This window comes from Bubalus kerabau, chromosome 3 (genome assembly GCF_029407905.1).
Source record: "Bubalus kerabau isolate K-KA32 ecotype Philippines breed swamp buffalo chromosome 3, PCC_UOA_SB_1v2, whole genome shotgun sequence".
In the NCBI taxonomy this organism is placed as follows: domain Eukaryota; kingdom Metazoa; phylum Chordata; class Mammalia; order Artiodactyla; family Bovidae; genus Bubalus; species Bubalus kerabau.
Window position 1 is genome coordinate 26,982,337 of NC_073626.1, and position 20,890 is coordinate 27,003,226.

At 43.7% G+C, this 20,890-nt stretch overlaps 1 protein-coding gene and 1 non-coding gene across 3 annotated transcripts in view; one reads left to right on the top strand and one right to left on the bottom strand.

Annotated features, from left to right (window-relative positions):
- GCM1 (glial cells missing transcription factor 1) overlaps positions 1-20,890 on the top strand; it is a 41,580-nt gene that overhangs the window by 17,337 nt on the left and 3,353 nt on the right. Inside the window, exons 1-4 of one of the 2 annotated variants that reach the window (XM_055574641.1) lie at positions 2,390-3,425; positions 6,039-6,243; positions 17,925-18,177; positions 19,205-19,317. In XM_055574641.1, coding sequence (XP_055430616.1) covers positions 6,172-6,243; positions 17,925-18,177; positions 19,205-19,317 — 438 coding nt within the window. In that variant the 5' untranslated portion in view covers positions 2,390-3,425; positions 6,039-6,171. Of the gene's footprint in view, positions 1-2,389; positions 3,426-6,038; positions 6,244-17,924; positions 18,178-19,204; positions 19,318-20,890 lie in introns of those variants that run through there. The other variant, XM_055574642.1, reaches the window with a different exon arrangement.
- On the bottom strand, positions 12,669-12,775 carry LOC129648151 (U6 spliceosomal RNA). Its single transcript, XR_008712733.1, has one exon. It is a non-coding gene; the product is annotated as a U6 spliceosomal RNA (small nuclear RNA).

Below are 20,890 nucleotides of genomic sequence, written 5' to 3' on the forward strand. Positions count from 1 at the left end.
ACCTAAGTGTCTCGTTGGGTGGATGATGGCTGTTCTCTATGTCCTGCATGTTGACTCAGGTGAGACATTACCAAGCATTTTCTGATTTTAAGGGGTATCAGGTAAGTGCCTTTGGGTACTCACCTTTAGAAGCATAAATAAAAAGGAGAGTGGTTTATTTTGAAGTCTGGGCTAAGTTCAGGCTTACTTAGATGGGAGATGTGTTAGTAGATCTCTAATAATTGCAAGTTGGAGCCATTCACCTCTAAGGGGAAAGAGTGTAGATAGTCTTTGAGAATCACGTACTTGGGAAGGAGAGGTTGGAGCTGGCTTCAGGCTTGTCTGTGTCCAGGTCTCTCTCCTCTTCCTTTGCCTGCCTCTCTCTTCTGCTTCTTGCTCCCTTGTTTGTTTCATCTCTCAGACCTGTTATATGGCCACAGATGTGGCCACAGCAACTCTGAGGTCAGACTTGCAATTTGGCATCTGAAATGAAAAAACAATACATCCACCTCTGATTTGGAAAATTCCAGGGAAGAACTGCATAAGTCAGACTGGGTCCCATGCCAGAAGGGACAGAAAATTCTGATAAACAGCCTTGCGGGAGGAAAGAAATGTTCTTTAAAATGATGAGGTAAGGAAGCAGTGGAATCTTTTTTTAAAAAACTTTTTAAACTTTTTGGCCACACCATGGAGCATGTGGGATCTGAGTTCCTCTACAAGGGATCTAACCCTCAGCTCCTGCCTTGGAAACGGAGTCTTAACCACTGGACCACCATTGAAGTCCCCAGAAGCTGGGGAATCTTGATGCCAGGAGGGGCTGGAGTGTCAGACAGGCTTACTCTGTCAGGAAGGGAATGTCTTTTAATGTCCTTCTTCTCTGATTGATTTCTTCTGTGACCAGGGTCAGTTTGCTGATGCTAAGAGATTGGTTACTTAACAATCTTATAAAGATCAAGTTACTTAACATTTCTGTGCCTATTTGCTCCTAGCAATATAGCTTAATGATACTGTATCTCAGGAGGTAGCTGTGAAGATTACAGAATAACATCTGCCTCCCAGGGATGCTCTAAGGACCAGTGTTTAGCATGGCCCCTGACATATAGTAAGTGTTTGGTCAAGGTAAGCTGTCATGATTACTGTTGTTATTAATAACAATGCCAGAGATCCAATTAGGAGAGTTTGGGCAAGACTGTGGGGTATGGCCTTAAGAAAGCAGAAATGTCATCACTCATCTGGGACATATGGTCAGAGCTCAACCCGAGTGTGGAGACGGAGCACCTCGATTCATTCAGTTTGCCCTGTGTCAGAATAGGGCTGGTTTTGTGGACAAGGATGGATCTGCTGTTGAGGCTGGAATTCCAGTAGATCTTTCTGTAAAGAGGAAGAGAGTAGAAGATACCAGCTTCACCTTGAGGGAGCTAGCAGCTTAGTGGGGAGCCAGAACCAACACTCATGAACAGTTAAAGCAACAATATGTACAGTAGTATTACGATCGTGCAAAGTAAGACCTGCATATGGTGATGTATGTAGGAAAACAACAGTCTAAAGTGACATGGGCAACATATAACCTGTGGGAGCCTCCAGGAACTTGGGAACATGAGGTGATTTTGTTTTTTTAAGATTATGAATTTGGGACTTCCCTGGTGGTCCAGTGGTTAAGACACTGAGCTTCTACTGTGGGGGGAATGAGTTCAGTCCCTGGTCAGGAAATTAAAATTCCCCATGCTGCATAGCTCTGTCAAAAAATAGGAGAAAAGAAAGATTATGATTTTATTTTGTTACTAAGGGTAAAAAGTGCTGATTTAAAGTGATGTAAGACACCTTACAACCCAGTTAAGAGTTCTGGAATACCACTGAAGTGAGAAATCCCATGTTCTAGATCTGTTGTGGGAAGGTGTCATAACAGATGGCATTTGGGGAGCTCCTGAGGGTTGGGTGGGGTGTAGCTGCATGGAGGGGAGAAGACACCCTAGCGAGGAACCCTGAGCAACTGGATGATCATGGCATGTGCAATTATCACCTTATTTCCTCTCAGCTCTGTGTCTCTGTGTCCACTCTGTCCTGCTTCCTGGTTCTGGAGCTAGACCCCAGAACATTTCTCTTTGGCCAGCTGGCACAATGCCAGGCTTTGTCATGCTACAGCTGTTTGGGGGATGGAGAAAGATTCTGACCAAAGAGGGTCTACAAAGAGCACACCAAGATTAACCAGATAAAATACAAGAAAACCATGCAGGGTCTTAACTCCAGAAGGGGAGGAATTTCTTAATGAACTGAAAGCCTAATGAAACATCTTTCCAACACTGCCAAAGGTCTCCCAGGGCATAACACAGCCGGTGAGGCTGCCCCAGCATCTTGCCTTCCAGCTTACTGATTCCTTCCTCCGATGACCTGGACCTTCCTCCAGGTACTGACTTCTCAGCAGGCTGAGCACACATACTCCTCATACCATTTTACCTCTGCCCCTGGTGTCGCCATTATCTAGGGCTAAGTCTTATTCCTTGACACCTTCAAATGGTTTGTCCTTCAAAAGGCTGATCAGGCATCCTGTTGGTGGAAGAAGATTCCCCTGAGTCTCCTCCCTCCAGCTTAGTACCTTCCCCTCTACATCCTTCCAGACTACTTCTTTTCCATGCATCTTGTTATCTTAAGCTCAGTGTCTGCTCATCTTTTCCACTTCTACACTTCTTCAGGGCTTTAACGCTTCCTTGCTTATCTACAGAGACTAGCAGACTGCTTGGGACACACCAGGTGAGCTGAACCAATGTGGGCTGCACCCTGACTGCTTAGGACACTTTTGAAGAAAGGATTATATTATTCTTTGCAATTAAAACACTCAGAATTCATGGGGCATCCTTGTTAGGGGCAGGATGGCATTTTAGTGATTTTAGTAGCTTGGGAGGTGTTGGCTAACCAACATCTTGTCATTGTTGTTCAGCTGCTAAACATCTATTCCAATGAATTCCTTCACTATGACATATCTTGTTGGTTGTCTGTCTTCTCTCTTTTGTACACATGCCGAGGTCAATGGTGAAGGAATTAGAATTCTACCGTTACTCAGTCTGCCTTGGGCCCAAACTTTGAAATTACAAGAAAGAAAACATCTGGACTTCCTCATGAGAATCTTAGCAATGTCCATTTCTGTTAAAACGCCTTTTTGACATAAACAAGGGGAATGTTCATAAGCGTACCATAGAATATTCATCACATTGCTGGCATTCTGCGAAGAATTGGGCTGGGTAAGTGGCTCCCGGGTCACTCTTACCTATCCCAAGCTGAGAGCATCTAGATTTTGATTGGATTATTGCCAGAGCTCATTAGCATAGTGTACCTTGACCTGGATTAGGGAACAGCAGTCTCTGCGTAGAAAATGACCAGAACTTGCTGGGACCTGAATCAGAGAGGAGATTTTTCTGAAGCCGTTTTGTCTACATCTCCAGAAGTCAGAGGTGAGGAAACCATGATAAAGTTTCAGTTGTAAGATAAATAAATTATAGGGATATAATATACGGCATTAAAAATATAGTCAATAATTTTGTAATAATTGTATGGTAACAGATAGTAGCTTGTCTTTGCGTGATGACAATGTGTTTTACACTTGAGGCTAATCTAATATTGTAAGTCAATTTATATTAAAAAAAAATGTAACAAAGCCAGAAATCCTAAGGAGAGACAAATGTAAGGGCGGCGACAATGGTCACCGTGTTTCTACAGGGTTTTCATTTGTTCCGCTTGGTCTTCTGTAGAAATGGTGAGACATGAACACACTTTGGCCCAAGTTGCTTTGAAAAGAGAGTCTGGACAAATGTTTTTTAATCCTGAGGAAAACGGAATTTGCTTGTTTATATTTCAAAGGCTGCAAACCATCTTTTCTTCTTCCTTGTGTTTTAGTGTTAGCTCTCAGAGAAATATTAAGCTCATGTTCATTTGGCAAAAATTCATATCAGAAAAAAATCGGAAAAGCAAGGTAGTTTTTCTGCACAAGATTTTTTATTTCCTTTTCCTTAATTTAAAAACAAAAGAATTATATTGACACTGCTTAGGCTTAAGGCAATATCTTCAACTCTTTTGAAATGTGAATCTTGTTATTCTAATATACTTTTTTTTAAAGTCTGAATTAAAGTCAATCTGTGGCATCATTTATTCTGTAACTTAGGGTTTCTTTCCCAAACAGAATTTGATTTACACTCAATGGATATTTAATCTTGCACATCAGTGTTTGAATTGGGAGTACTGAAGTTTCATCTTTTTGGATGACTAGGTTGTAGGTGAGTGTGGGTAGGTATGTTAGGGAGGGAAAAGACTCCTATTAACTTGTTACTTAGGGGCCAAGAGCTTCATTTACACGTTCAGGTCACAGTCATCTATATGTATGCACTTTACTTCAGTACATCTCAGTGACTGCCAAGTGTTAGAGTTACATAAAGCTAAATTACTGAGGAACAGAGTACAGGGGACTCTGTAAGATTGAGATTATTTAACTTGTGGTTTGAGTGACGACTCTTAAGTGGTTCTGTATAACATCATTATGGCTCTAGAGCACCAAGGCATGGAAATGTCACACATATAAACATGTCTTACTTCATATTCTACTAGCAAGCACATGTCATCTCAAAATGATTGTTTCTTTCCCCCCCCTCAGAGTTGAACACTTTAAATATCTTTCCTTCTTTTTACTTTTTTTGGGGGAGGGGAGGGTAAGTTCCTTTTATAGATATGAATTTGAGCAAACTTCGGGAGATGATGGAAGACAGAGGAGCCTGGTGTGCTACAAGCCCAAGGGGTTGCAAAGAGTTGGACACGACTGAGCCACCAAACAATAAATCCCCTTTAACCAATTATAATTAGAAACTAGTATTTCTTGTGTGGAGGGGGTGGGATACAGTTTGCACAAACATGTTTTAATATTTACTATTTCTAAAATACAATTTAATGAAAGTAAGATCAGACAGAATTTTCTTGTGGCAAGCAGGGAAGAGTGAGATTGCTGAAGTCAGAAAGTCTTGAAGGGTGCTTTGGATTAAACAAAGGTGAGAAACACTATTTTAGAGCGGTAGTCCTCAGTTTTTTCCTCTGGGAGATATTTGGCAATGTCTGGAGATACGGTTGGTGGTCAACAAGGAGGGGTAGGTTGCTGCCAACACCTAATGGGCAGAGACCAAAGGATGCTGTTAAGTATCCTACAATGCAAGCCCCACAACAAAGATTATCAAACAGGTTTTCAATGTCAATAGTGCCAAGGTTTTAGAGGAATCTGATAATCATTTGAGAATATTTGAAGATATAAAATATATGAGTGAAGTTGCTCAGTCGTGTCTGACTCTTTGTGTCCCCATGGACTGTAGCCTACCAGACTCCTCTGTCCATGGGATTCTCCAGGCAAGAGTACTGGAGTGGGTTGCCATTTCCTTCTCCAATATATAAAATATATGCTGGATTATTAATCTCTATGGGAATTTAAATTTTAAAAAGACTTGTAGACACATCTGGCTGTGATGTTCCCCTCTTGTAACACACCCACAGAGTAGCTAATTTATGAAGGTGTATCCATGGAAACAACTCCAAGCCAGTTATCCCTCCCTCCCCAACCCGGTACTTGGAGGAAAAGGTCCTAACCATTGGCTACAGGTGACCATGGTACTTACAGATGCCTTTGCACTTGGGGCTAGCAACCAGGAAGGTAGTAGCCCAAATCTGAGGGTGAAAGTGATGTTCTTCCCCATGGTCAAGCTTTATTCCAGCAGGCTCACTAATGGCTTCTACATTTTGTTTTTGTTTGTATGTTGGTGCTTCCCAAAATATCAGTGAAACAGTCTTTTCTGGCAGACGAGCACTGGTATTTTTAATGGTATTTTCTTCTGAATTCCTTTTCTTAAAAGTCATTTTCAACTGGAGAATAACTGTTTTACAGAGTTATCCTGGTTTTAGCCATACAACAATGCGAATCAGTCCCAAGTATACCTATGTCCTCTTCCTCGTGAACCTCCCTCCCCTCCCCCTCCACCCAAGAGCACTGATTTTTATCTCTTTAATGATCAGTATCATTGTCATTTATTTTTTAGTGTTGGAAAGCAGTCTCCTGGTCTAAACTGCTTGGGTGGACTGATCCAACTGTAAGAGCCTTTGAGAGCAAAATTCTCAAGTACTTCTAGAGCAGCTGGATAGACAGAATCCTGTGGGTGACCTGACTTCATCATGGAACCTGAGAACACGGATTCTGCAGACAAAGAACTAAGCTGGGATATTAATGATATGAAGCTGCCGCAGGTATGTACTTGTTCTCATGCTGTGCTCAGCATTTGGCCGTGAAGCCTTGAACGTAACTTGCTAAGACCTGGAAGAAACCTGGTGAGGGTCCCAGCTGAGTAAATGCCTCTCCTACACAGTTTCAGTTGGACATCTGACCAAGGACTTTTTTAATGTATATGACTTTGATGTATTTATTTTTGGCTGTGCCGGGTCTTCGTTGATGCATGGGCTTTTCTCTAGTTGCGGTGCCCAGGTGTCTCATTTTGGTGGCTTCTCTTGTTGCAGAGCACAGGCTCTAGGGCACCAGGCTTCAGTAGTTGCAGCTCCCAGGCTCCAGAGCACAGGCTTGATACTTGTGGTTCACAGGCTTAGCTGCTCTGTGGCATGTGGGATCGTCCTGGACCAGGGATGGAACCTGTGTCTCCTGCATTGGCAGGCTGAGTCTTCACACTGAGTCACCAGGGAAGCCTCCGACTGAGGACTTTTAAGAGGAGATTCCTAAGCCCATGATTTGAGAAGGCCCTCACAGACCAGACTCCCCTGGTTACAGATTGATGCAAAGAAAGTGTTACTTCCCCTGCCTTTCGAAGTTGTTTTGGCTCCAATGCCACCCGCCCGGCTAGCTAGTAGAATGAAATCCATGATAATGTGTCTGTAGATTGACCCTCTGTAACACACGAGCTCCCATACAACCTTATTTGCTGGGAATAATGGGTCTAACCTAAATCTGTCTTTGGGGTGTCCCGGTGAGAGTCCTCTTCTAGAACTTTGTGACTACTACACAGTCCGTGCACGTGGGGCTACTCTCCAGCTAACAGAGCAGCTTCCATTTCATGTTTTCTTTGCCTTCATCTTTGGCAATGACATTTAAAATTTTTTTTTATTTTGTTTATTTTTGGCTGCACTGGGTCTACCTTGCTTTGCGCGGACTTTCTCTAGTTACTGCAAGCCGGGGCTACGTTTCATTGCAGGGCTCGGGTCTCTCATTACAGTGGCTTCTCTTGTGGAGCACCGGCTCTAAGCACGCAGGCTTCTGTAGTTGCAGCACATGGGCTTAGTTGTTCTGCGGCCTCTGGAATCTTCCCAGACCAGGGATTGATCCCATGTCCCCTCCACTGACAGGCGGATTCCCGTCTACTGTGCCACCAGGAAAGGCCTGGCAACTGGCATTTTACACTCTTAATTTGGTGGAAAATAGTTGTTTTATTTTTTATCTTTTTTTTTTTTTTTTTGCTGAGCCACATGGCTTGTGAGATCTTAGTTCCCAACTGGGAACTGAATCCCAGGTCACAGCAGGGAAAGCATTGAGTCTTAACCACTGGACCACCAGGCAATTTCCAACATTAGTTGTTTAAAACTGATTTCCTTGACTCCACGTTTTGGTCTTTCTTCCAGTGAAGAAGGTTTTCACTGGAAGTTATTGGGAAAGGTGCCTGGGAAAGCTAAGACGAGACTGCCAGAACCATCTAGTGGAAGGTCACGCTCATTTGCCTGATTCTGGGGAATGAGAAATTTGAATTATCCCAAGCAGAGGAGAGGGAATGGAGATTCCACAGTTATTGTTGGGTTTTTTTCCCAGTAGTTTTGATTTATACTCATTCCAGATTTCACTCTAAAGAAGGCTTCCAGATCATTCCAAATTTCACTCTAGTGAAGTGCTCCTCTTTATGTTTCCCCTTTAACTTCCTCCCCCATTCTCTCCTGGTAGGTTTTGGAAGAGCTAGGAAGCACTAAGTATGCTGTACTTGCCATTCATTTAAGGATGGCTAAATATACCACAGCTAAATCATGCAAATATCTATTTTAAGCATTTGTGTTTATAGTTGCTTGTAATTGGTTTATAACAGTAGTAGCTGTTTTAGGGGAAACTTTAAGGTAAATTTTAATTACCGCTGTCTCAGAGACCCATAATCCTAATTCGTGATTGCAGGTCCCAAATAGAGAAACTGGACATCTTCAAAAACAAGAGTTGAAGGAAGCAGGTATATAGATGATTTCGCAAATTCCCATCCTAGAGCGGGACCTTTAATGGGGTCTAAGAACACTGTGCTAACATGTATTTTTTCTAGGGCAGAGGATTCATATCATTCATCAAATCTATAGACAAAAGAAAGAACCATGTCCCTGGAGGGGATCTCAGGGTTCATAAAGGTTCATGTTCCAACATGAATTTTCCAAAACTTAAGCCTTCTCAGATACCAGAGACATTTACAAGAAAAGTCCACATTCAATTCTGGAAATGTACCATTTTTAGTTTGTAGAAAAACTTTGGTTGCTCATGGAAATAGATAAGTGCTCTTCAGTTTGTTAAATATGCCAGGGAAATGATTAAAAGAGCAAATGGTGCCTTAGTATTTTGGAGAAGGAAATGGCAACCCACTCCAGTATTCTTGCCTGGAGAACCCCATGGACAGAGGAGTCTGGTGGCCACAGTCCATGGGGCTGCAAAGAGTCAGACACGACTGAAGTGACTAAGCACGCACATTTTCTGAGCAGAGTCGACATAGTCCTTATCTGGATTTATGGGACTGTGGAATCGTATCAAGACCCAGCTGAGGCGAAAAATAGAAGGTGTTGAAGCCAAGCACAGTAGATTTTACATTTTGAGAGTGTTTCTGAAGGCAGACCAGTGTATGATGAGAAGCACAAGGCTAGGAGACCAGGCCTAGGCTTTGAATTCCAGTCTTGCTTCCTTTTACCTGTAGAACTTCATAGAGTGGTTTAGCATTTCTGAGGTCCCCTTTCCTCTTCTGATAATGAAGTTGTTGCACTAAGTAGTCTCTTCTGGACTCTTTTAGTTCTAACAATTGAGGATCTGGTGACTCGAGATTCAGAAGGTGGCCTGCACCCTAGGACAGGGGCTGGGTGCCAAGCACAGGGCCTGGCACTTATTAAACAAGAAAGGACAAGTATGAAATTCATGAATGAGTGGGTCCATGGCTTATCATCTGGGTGACTCTAAACAAATCTGTTTTCTCGTTTTCATTATCTCCTCTGTAAAAGTAAAATAGTAATTCTTCATATACCTTGCTTGAATCTCTAAGTTGTTTAGAACAGATGTGTTCTCAAAATGTGTTCTGTAGTGTGTAAGTTACAAGGATTTTAATGGATGTTATGAAGGAAAGAAAAAAGGACTAAGTTCAACCAAGTTAAGCCAATTTCTTCTTTTTTTTTTCCCATGCCATGCATCATGTGGAATCTTAGTTTTGAACGCATGCCCCCTGCAGTGGAAATGCAGAGTCCTAACCACTGGAGAATTCCCTAAGCCAATCTCTCTGCTGCAGACATAGTGTCTTTCTTACTGCATTATGGCTCTCCCAAGAGGAGGCTGTGTTGGCAATATCGCCCTAACTTATTTTTGACCCCAAAGCTCTCTCTGTTTTTCCATGGAGCCCCTTAGGCAATGAGTGGTCCTCAGACCATCTGTTTGAGCATTAAAAAAATATGTTTCAAAGAATTCCATCTATAATAGCAAGCACTGGCTTACTACTATTATACATTTCCCCAATTTCATTCTCTGTCCCCCATACAACGAATTTATAGTTTATTTTTCATATTTGCATGTTCTTGCCACGGTTCCTACAAATTCCTGCAACTTGTAGATAAATTTCTTTCTTATTAATCCACTGACTTGCTTCAAGTTTCAAGATGGTTACCTGAGTGCTTGTTGCATCTTCTGGTCCTGGAAACTCCAAAGGCCCTTTCTAATCACAGATCAAGATCTATGAGCTAATTTTTGGCAATAGTGAACAATGACATCCTCATCAGGACATCAGAGATTTTTGATGTCAATGGGATGTGTCAAATACCACTGGATGCAGAGGCTGTTACCCCATGTTAACTTTCATGGAAGGACTCATGATTTGGGCCAGTGGAACAAGATCACTGTCAGAACAGAGAATCAATGCCATATAAAAAAAATGCCAGAGGCACTGAAGGAGGGCGTATATAATTTAGCATGACTCTGATATGTCTACAGCCGTATTACCCTGAACGTGCCCCATCTCATCTGATCTCAGAAGCTAAGCAGTGTCAGGCCTGGTTAGTACTTGGATGGAAGACTGACTGGGAATAATGAGTACTGTAGGCTTTGGCTTCCCTGGTGGCTCAGACGGTAAAAAATCTACCTGCAATACAGAAGACTCAGGTTTGATCCCTGGGTTGGAAAATCTCCTGGAGAAGGAAATGGCAACCCACTCCAGTATTCTTGCCTGGGAAATCCCATGGACAGAGGAGCCTGGCGGGCTCCAGTCCACAGGGATCGTAAAGAGTCTGACCCGACTGAGCGACTAACACTTTCACTTACTTTCAGGCATGGGGATAAAGGCTGAGCATTTGGCAAAAGGGCTCTCTCTGGACAAGTATATTGTAAAAGGTGAGAGGATTAGGTCAGATGAAGATAAGACAAACAAGGCAAAGTAGAGCACTTTGAAGTTCAAAGGCTCCCTACAGGGGAACCATGCACAGGCATTCAGTAAGGAGATCTAGGAGACAAGCGACCTGAAAGGTGGTTTGGAGGCAGGATTGTTTCGTGTGCCCTCCTCCCTTCTTTCAGCTGCATGTTTGTCTTTATAAATCTTCCTGGAACTCATTTCTGATCACTTGTCTAACTTGTAGTTAATTTGATACCACTTCTACTTTATCCAGCCTCCACGGAGTCAGCCCAGAACTGCAGGCGCTGAACTTACTCAAAACCATCATTGATAAATGCCTCTTTATTCCAGTCCAACCTAATACACCGACTTTGCTTTCCCTTTCTATTCCCTTAAACTACTTTGGAAGTTCAAATATAATTGCTGTAGGGTTTGCTTGATCCAAGCCACAAAAGTCTGGGTTGGGTTAGTCTTAACCTCTGTTAAAAATGCCCACCACATGGTTCACTGGGCTTCCCAGGTGGCGCTCATGGTAAAGAACCTGCCTTCCGACTGCAGGAGGTATAAGAGACGCACGTTTGATCCCTGGGTTGGGAAGATCTCCTGAAGGAGGGCATGGCAACCCACTCCAGTATTCTTGCCTGGAGAATCCTATGGACAGAAAAGCCTGGCGGGCTACTGTCCATAGGGTCACAAAAAGTCTGACACGACTGAAGCAACTTAGCATGTACATACATGGTTCATTACAAGGATGCTTCTCATTAACATTGATTGTAATACTTGAGAGCCTTGAATGATGAAGAAATCTCTTTCTTTTTTTTTCTGGTTGAAAATCGGGAAGAAAACCAATTCCTTTTTCTTCTCAATAGTACCCACTGAACAGGGAGACGGGAGCGGCTGCTCTGCTCCCTGCACCTGCCAGATTCTCTGAGCAGAAGCACAAGGTATTCCAATAGCCCCACAGCAGACAAACACCCCGAATCATTTTGTTCCTTGAACATGAGCAGTTTGCCGATTAAACCCACAACCAAAGCCACACGGAGCTATTAGCTCACACAATTCCAAGGTTTAAATATATTTTTTTGTAGAGAAAAATCTTAAACTATACATAGGCTAAACATAAATATGGGGCCACCTGAAGCCTGGAGAATCAACCCCAACGAGGCCATGTCTCTGATGAGTTCATTCCTGGACTATGGTTTTAACAAGCATAATTTCCTTTGCCTCAGTCTTCTGGGCAAAAGTGAATCTCTGAGCTCCTTCTGTGAATTTGTGTGGATAAATGTAATCAGAACAAGCTAGTTGTAATCAGATGTGTCTTGGTGCTAGGGAGCTAAGGGGTAAATACGAGTCTGCATTTCTGGTGAATTATTATCTGACTGCATGGTCAGGTCACCTTGCTGTTGGTCTGGCGGGGACACTTGTGACTTTGTCCTCTTTGCCTAGCATTCTCCTTGCTCTCAATGTCATTTGAACTCCCTGGGACATCTCCACTTGTATGGACCCCATGGTCATTGGGTCCCCCCACTTTGGGGGCCAGACTTCTGCTGCTGCCCTCTGCTTCTGGGGTGGTGGGGATGGTAGCAGAGACTCTCGTTGGGTGCCTGCCAGGAGGTCTCTTGCTTAGCCGCGTGGAATTGGGAAGGAAAGGGAGAAAAGAAAAGGTAGGGGGTGACAGAATTTGAAAGCTGGGGCACTCTGTCCCACCTTAGTGTTGTCCGAGCAAATATGGAACTTTTTACCTGCATCTTGACCTTTAATAAAGGTAGGAAATTGCAAGATTACCCAAAGGCAGTAATGCTTAAGTTAACTCAAAAGCATTTAGTCGAATTGAATTTCTCTCTTTGAAAACATTTGGAGTTGGGTTTCCAGTTGGTTCAGAGAGGTAAGTTCCCAAAAGGTTGAAGGTAAATCAAAATGCTGGATACATTTTTTTTTTTCTGTGCTCCATAAGTAATATCTCATTTTTCCCTCTCTCTGATTTATTTAAACATGTATCTGTTTGCTAACCCTGTTTTATTTGGAAACATTTACTTATGAGGAATTTATAAGCTATTCTTTTTTTTTTTTTAAAATATGGAACACTTCACGAATTTGCGTGTCATCCTTGCGCAGGGGCCATGCTAATCTTCTCTGTATTGTTCCAATTTTAGTATATGTGCTGCCGAAGCGAGCACTATAAGCTATTCTTATTAAAGGAAACCTGGCAGATAATTGTTTTACACTAGAGTGGATTATATCCCAAGGGAAAATCATTTTTAATATAATAGCATGCTAATATCAATATTTTCGATATCTCATTTCAGAATTTTGATTTTAGCTCATTAGTTTTATATAACAGTATATATTTCTTAAGATACACATTAAAACTTCAAGTAGTTAAATAAATGAGAATGAGGGAAGAATGAAAGGTGCTATCATTGCACAACCTCAAAGATTTTGAGTGACTTAGAAGACTAAGTCTGTTAGGGACAAAAATTACATACAAAAGTCACAGAAATATTCATTAAACCACCAATGATATTACCCACGATATAATATAATATAAATTTGTTATATTTATTTGTTGGAAACCTTAAGAATATTCCCTTTAAATTATAAACTTCTTAACCAAGAGGGAAAACAAAGAGTTACTCATGAAAATTTAGAAATAAAAACAAACAGAAGATCAGAAAAGAGGGAAATGTTTTGTGAGGAATTGTTAAACAAGATTAAGAAAGAATTGTTCTTCCTTTTGGCACCCCACTCCAATATTCTTGCCTGGAAAATCCCATGGACGGGGGAGCCTGGTGGGCTGCAGTCCATGGGGTCGCTGAGGGTCGGACACAACTGAGCGACTTAACTTTCACTTTTCACTTTCATGCGTTGGAGAAGGAAATGGCAACCCACTCCAGTGCTCTTGCCTGGAGAATCCATGGGGTCGCATAGAGTCGGACATGACTGAAGCGACTTAGCAGCAGCAGCCTTAAATTTTAGTAGATTTTCAGAGTTCCCTATCATTCATTTGATACCTGGATTCCTTTGCATCACTGGAATCTGGGTTTTCTCATATTTGCAATGTCAAAAAATGTCAGAAATCCCACAAAAGTCCAAGTCACAAGACTGGTCATATGTAAGTAGCCAAGCAAATATCTTGATGTAAATACTCTTGCTCCTGGTAATTTTCTTGAGGTTGTACGTTGTCAAACTTATTACTGGCTTATTAATGGAATTAGAAAACTAAGGTACTGGTGGAGGAGCTGATGGAATAAAAAGCTTAACATACTGTGGAATGCAGAATAAACCATGTGGGCTTTAGAACGAACCTCAACAATATTAAAGTAATCGAAAACACAGAGTGTGTTCAACTACAGTGGATCCAAACCAGACATTAATAACAAAAGACAACAAGAAATTCTGTAAATACACGGAAACTAAACAATGTATTTCTAAATAATTCATCAAAGAGGAAACCTTATAGGGAAGCAAAAACATGCATTAAACTGAGAGAGAAAGAAAAGGCAGTTCAGAGCGCTTCTTGCTCCAGTGGCAGGGAGTCCTTGCTTTAACTGGAGTATTTGAATTGCTCTCCCAAACACTGTAGGTTCCTTCTGGTTTGTGGGGTCTATGCCATTGACCAGACTGAAGGGACCCCTCAGCTTTATTTTATTTATTTAAAAAGTATTTATGTATTTACTTGGCTGCACTGGGTCTTATTTGCATCTTAGTTGCAGCATGGGACCTCTTAGTAGCAGTATGTAGGACCGAGTTCCCCAACCAGGGTTCGAATCCAGACCCCTTGCAGTGAGAGCCTGGCGTCTTAGGCACTGGACCGCCAGAGAAGTCCCATCCCTCACCTTTAAATCACGGAAATCTCAGCTTTCCTTCAAGACCACCTTGTTCTTGTCTCTGCTGCCCTGACACCTGTGCTTTATATTGGAATAATTCAAATCCACTGGTAGATTTCTGCAGCCCAGATTGTTAAAGGTCCACATTTTAACGTTTTAACCTACCTTGTTATTACTTCAGAAGATGAAATGCTATGCTTTTGGCGGCATGTCTGTGGCAGAAGAGAGCACTGTTTAGAGCTTCGGATTAGAAGGAAGAGAAGAGAAGGTGGGTGGAGGAAGCAGGAGGGGAAGAGGGGGCCGCCTCCGGGGGCTGCCCGAGGCTGTGTGTTGAATTAATACCACTCAGAATTACCAGAGAAGCTGGAGAGAGAACTGGAGAACACAGCTCACTCAGCATCTCGGCCCAGCTGGGCCTCTTTCCTAGAAACTAGACGCAGTCGCCTTTGGACCAGAGGGGACCCCCACCCCTAGACACCACCCGCTTTCCCCTGCCCTTCTGGAGCAGCGCCCCCTTTCCCCTGCCCTTCTGGAGCAGCGCCCCCTTTCCCCTGCCCTTCTGGAGCAGCGTCCCCTTTCCTCACCACTGGACGGCACAGGGGAGCTACCGTTGTCACTGTTCTGAGAGAGAAGCTCAAAACCAGGAGCTGTGCCCACGAAGCTTTGGTTTTATAGGGGCCTGGACTCCTGTCTTACATTTGGCTAAACAAGGTTTAAAGTGTCAAGTGACTTCTCTGGGGGTCATCTTCTAAAAGCTGCTGGCCCTCACACCCAGTGGCTGGTGTGTGTTGCCCAAGATCAGAAGACTAACAGCTAACACTGATGTGGAACTTGCTGTGTGCCCGGCACTGGCTTTATGTTTTATTGATGTATAGTCGATTTGCCACGTTGCTTTAGTTTCTGGTATATAGCCAAGTGATTCAGTTATACATTTATCAATATATATTCTTTTCCATGTTCCTTTCCATTATGGTTTATTACAGGAAATCAAATAGAGGTCCCTGTGCTACACAGTAGGATCTTTTTCTTTTTTTAAGTATATTTTACATATATAGTAGTTTGCATCTGCTAACTCCTGACTCCTAATTTAGCCCTCTCTGCTTTCCTCTTTGGTAACCATAAGTTTGTTTTCTATGTCTGTGAATTTATTTTTATTTCGTAGATAAATTCATTTGTATCATTTAAATTTTTTTTTCCTTTTTTCCCCCCTGCTGCACACAACTTGCAGGATCCTAGTTTCTTGACCAGGGAATGAGCCCAGGGCCTCAGCAGTGAAAGCACGGAGTCCTAACCACTGGACCACAAGGCAATTCCCTGTATCTTTTTTTTTTTTTTTAGATTTTACATATAAGTGATATGATATTTGTCCTTTTTTTTACTTGCTTCAACTTAGTATGATCATCTCTAGGTCCATCCATGCTGCTGCAAATGGTGTTATTTCATTCCTTTTCATGGCTGAATATTCCATGATATGTATTACTACAACTTCTTTATCCATTCATCTGTCAATGGACACTGAGGTTGCTTCCATGTCTTGGCTGCTGTGAGTAGCAAGCACTATTTTGAATGTTTTGTGTATGGTAACCCATTCAGTCTTCAAACATCCCTGTCGGGCAGGTACTCCCACGGCCCCCATCTCACAGAGCAGAAAGTGGAGCCCTGTGTGGGAAGGAACCCTCTCAGGGTAAGGCCCGCACCCTGGCCGAGTGCCTCCACAAGCTGTGCTCCTGCTAGCAGGGGACCAGCTCTCTGTGAAGGGCTAGATAGTAAATAGTTTAGGTTTTGTGGGTCATACAGTCTTGACTGCACCTACTGGACTCTGTCATGGTGTGTAAACGTCTTCACAGCCATGAATGAACATGGCTGGATTCCAATAAAACTTTATTTACAAAAACAGGCATTGGGGACTTCCCTAGTGGTCCAGAGGCTAAGACTCTGTGCTCCCACAGCAGGGGCTTGGGTTCGATCCCTGGTCAGGAAACTAGCTCCCACATACTGCAACTAAGAGTTCACATGTCAAAACTAAGACCTGATGCAGCCAAATAAATAAATATATTTAAAAAAAAAAACAGACACTGGACTGGATTTGGCCCATGGTCCTAGCTTGCAGACCCTAGCTCTTCACTATTAATTAGTACTACCTCTCGTGTACATAAAACCTCTCATTTTTATTTCCTCAGACCCATTTCAATCTCCATGAAATTCCATGCAAATGACAACTATCATTAATAATATAAAACTTAGTTTACAACACATCTGCTCTTCCAAGTACTTTTGTGAAGAGTGTTTTATCAATATCCCCATTTAAGAGAAGAAAAAAATGAGGCTTCAGAGACAGCTGCCTACCCAGAATCGCATGTTACAAAGTTCTTTGGCGTCTTCTACACTTGAACTCCAACTTGGAGAGACACGACCTCCTGGAGCTGCCCTTCCATCCTGACGTTTGCTTTTCCTTCTCAAACATCTTGTTTTTCCTTTCTCACAGTCTATGCTATGTTTTCTTGCTTGAGGAGCAAAGGAGACGCACCCTTCTGGAGCTTCTAGAATCTAAACCCTAACCTTCCAGAAGCTTCTTGTTGAAAAATGTTTCTTATACCAAGTCTCTGAAAGCTGCAAGAATGGGCACTGCTTAAGTTTGACCACTGAGATTGCTAATGATTCTCACTCTAAGAACTGGCCAAATGTGGCCATGCTCCATAACTTCATGAACATTCAGCCAGAGCTCCCTGCCTGCTAGGTGATGTGCTAAGTACTTTTGATATATTATCCTATGTAACTCTCAGACCCACTCGAGGTAGGTAGGTCTAGTTATTTCTATTATACACATGAAGAAACAGAGGCACAGAAAGTCAAATAACTTATGCTATGAGGATTGAGTGTCCCGTGTCCCTGCCCACTTAAAGAGGAGAGTTTTCTTTAGTTGGGTACCCATGGGCAGGGAACTGTGTCAGTCCTGGGCAGGAACATGAAAGTTTTCAGTCAAGCTCAACTTGTCCTTACTCCTCCACCCCGTTTGAGGTTCACGAACATGAGAGTAGGGCAAAGGGGAGAGAGTTTCCGCAGAGGAGGAAGCGGCTCTCCAGCCTTCCACTGCGTTTCTCAGGTGGTTTTGCATTAAACCCTCCACTTTCTCAACAAGCTAACCACCACTGCCCTGCCCCAGTGCCGTCCACAGCCATTGTGCAAGAGTACCATTATGTTGCTTCACCCTCCAACATTCTCAGTGAGCAGTGGTCCTCACTCTCATCACCAAAGGCTAGAGGAGCATCAGTCGTGCAGAGGGCTGCATCACAAGCCATTCTGGTCCAGGGGGCAGATGTGGTATGGACCCGGTGTTCACATGGCCGCAGCCGGGCTGTGCATGCTCAGACCACGTGGTAAGATCCAGCTTGGTCTTTGCCAGAGATACAGCTCCCAGAAGAGCTGTGCACCAGGCTACCTTTATGCCCAGTGGTGACTTCAGCTGAAACTATAATAATCTCCTTTGTGTTTTCATCAGAACGTGAAAAAGACGGACTGGTTCCAGGAGTGGCCCGATGCCTACGAGAAACACATCTACAGCTCCGACGACAGGAACGCACAGCGCCACCTGAGCAGCTGGGCCATGCGCAACACCAACAACCACAACTCCCGCATCCTCAAGAAGTCCTGCCTGGGCGTGGTGGTGTGCGGCCGCGACTGCTCGGTCGCCGAAGGCCGCAAGGTCTACCTGAGGCCAGCCATCTGCGACAAGGCCCGGCAGAAGCAGCAGAGTGAGTGGCGCTCCCGCCCTGAGGGGCCTTAAAGTTCTCCCTCCTCCCAAGGGAGGGTGGAGGAGACCAAGGCCGTTTCTAGAGATCATTTTAAGGAGAGCCAGCCAGCCCCCGGGGTCCCTGTATTCCTATAGATCTGCCGTGCCCGCTGCACCCACCGCTAACACTGCTCCCTAGGGTTAAGATCTGATTTGGGGCCTCTATTAAAAGAAGGATGCATACTCAGGGGACAAACATTAATTCATCAGCGCAGTCACATATATGAATAGTGTAAGAGAAATTTGTGCATCAGGCTTGCCACCCTACACCTTGGGGAATGGGGTCCCCCAAATGATCTCAGTGAGTGCTTTGATCTGAAGGGGGGACCAGGGACTAAATCTGAGGTTAGACTCAATTCCATGCCATTTAGGTTCAGGCCATCATCACATGCTAATTCTTCATTTTTTTTTTTTATCATATTCATCAGATTGTGAAATAGATGCATTCAGCATTCCCTGTGCATTGCCCACTTCAGACCTCAAGTTACTTCATGTTCTTTCCTTGTCCTTTGTTTTCCAAACTTGCTCTCGGGGCAGGATGGTATCAGTCATTTACACTTTAGTGGAAATTTAGTAGCTGTATTCTCTCTGTCATGTGGTTTTGCTCCTTGACCCTTAGTTCAAATTGTGAAGTGAAAGGATTTTTTCCTCTTTACAAAGAATTTGAAGTATCGGTAAATAAGGAGAGAGGGATTTTTTTTTTTTTGCTTAAAAGAGCTCCCACCCGCTGCCCACCCCCGACCTGTAAAATATTCCACTCAGTAAGTAACTGCTTCCTCTACCACCTGTGAGAGTGACCTGGGCTGTTTTAGTGGTCTGGTCTCCTAGGCCCAGGAGTCATGCCCAGTGGGTGAAGGTCTGTAACACTGTGCCCAGGTGGACTGTCTGCTGTGCAGGAGTCAAGTCCGACACAGGCAGAGCTGCACAGACTCAGGGCTCCGCTGGCCGGGCTCTGCCGGGCGTGGTCACCTTCCTCTGCTCTTTTGTAGGGAAACGCTGTCCCAACTGCGACGGGCCCCTGAAGCTCATTCCCTGCCGGGGCCACGGGGGCTTTCCCGTCACCAACTTCTGGAGGCACGACGGACGCTTCATATTTTTCCAGGTTGGATTTACGTTAGAGATTCCGTTTCTCTTTACTTCAGGAACTGTTCACAGAGCACGAGGGAGACTTGCCTCCGGGAGAGGCACAGGTGGAGGGGAGTCTGTACCCTCCCTGGGGGTACCCTCTGGGCAAACGAACGTCTGTACCCCGAACCTTGAGAGAGGAGCCAAGGGCAGAGCCCAGGTTCCAAGGGGGCGACATGCTGTCGGCAACATGAGCCCCCATGCACTGGCCTTCCGCAGACCCAGCTCTGACTTTTCACCAGCTCTGTAAACATGGACCCATTGCTTTATTCCCCTAAGCCCCAGTTTTTGGTAAAATGTTAAGGGGTCCTCTCCAGGGAGGTGGTAGAAACAGTGGACTCTGAGAGCTGGACTGTTTGGATCTGAGTCCTTGCCCTCTGAAAAGAAAATGCTCTGAATGTACAGGGTTTGCCAACTTCTGGAATATAACTATTCTCATCATGGGTGATTTCAAGTTGGTTTTCTTTAAGTTAATTATTTTAGTATACAGTTTTTCATAATACTTACATGATCATAAGGTTGAACACAGGGTTTCATGGCAAAAGCGTATCAAAAATTAATATTGAAGGTAATAGAGAATGAAGATATTAAGCTTGACAGAAATCCTCTGGAAAGATCTCTTTGGTAGAACTGTGCAAGACGACCTGAAATTTTCTTTCCTTGCTTTCCTCTTTGTTCATTCAGTATCTCCAACAAATATATTTTTTTTTATTTTAATTCTATTGGAGTATAGTTGATTTGAGGGGGCTTCCCAGGTGGTGCTACTGTTAGAGAAGCTGCTTGCCAATGCAGGAGACACAAGAGACATGGGTTTGATCCCTGGAGGAAGGTACCTTCAAGGAGGAAATGGCAACCCATTCCAGTATTCTTGCTTAGAAAATCTCATAGACAGAGAAGCCTAGTAGTCCTTGGGGTCACAAAGAGTCAGACATGACTGAGCATGCACGCACACCCATGGTTGATTTACAGTGTTGTGTTAATTTCAGATGTACAGCAAAGTGTCAAGCCATTTTTAACAACCAGCTCACAAAATACCTGAATGGCCAACAGTTGACTCTCCGCCTGGCTGGCTCTGGCACACTCTGGATCCCAGTTTCCCCACTTTACTGGTGGAGGTTTCCTAGGTGGTAAATCTCTCCATGCCTCCATCTCCTCCTACTCTGTAAGCTGGGGGTGATGGTAATGGTGTGGCCCTCACAGCATTGCGCTGAAGATTCAAGAATATGTATAATCAGTGTTACTCATTATCACTATGAATGTGACGTGGCAGGGCTGGGGAGAGGCACCATGCAAAGAAGGCGTACCATCAGCAAAGGCCGGCGGGTGGGTGGGCTTCTTGTTCAGTCACTAAGTTGTGTCTGACTCTTTTCAACCCCATGGACTGCATATAGTATGCCAGGCTTCCCTGTCCCTCACTGTCTCCCGGAGTTTGCTCAACCTCATGTCTGTTGAATCGGTGATGCTATCCAACCCTGGGAGGATCTTAAAAGGTTGCTCTGATCTTGTGACAAAAGTCAACTGCAACAGCACCCAGTCTGACAGCAGAGAAC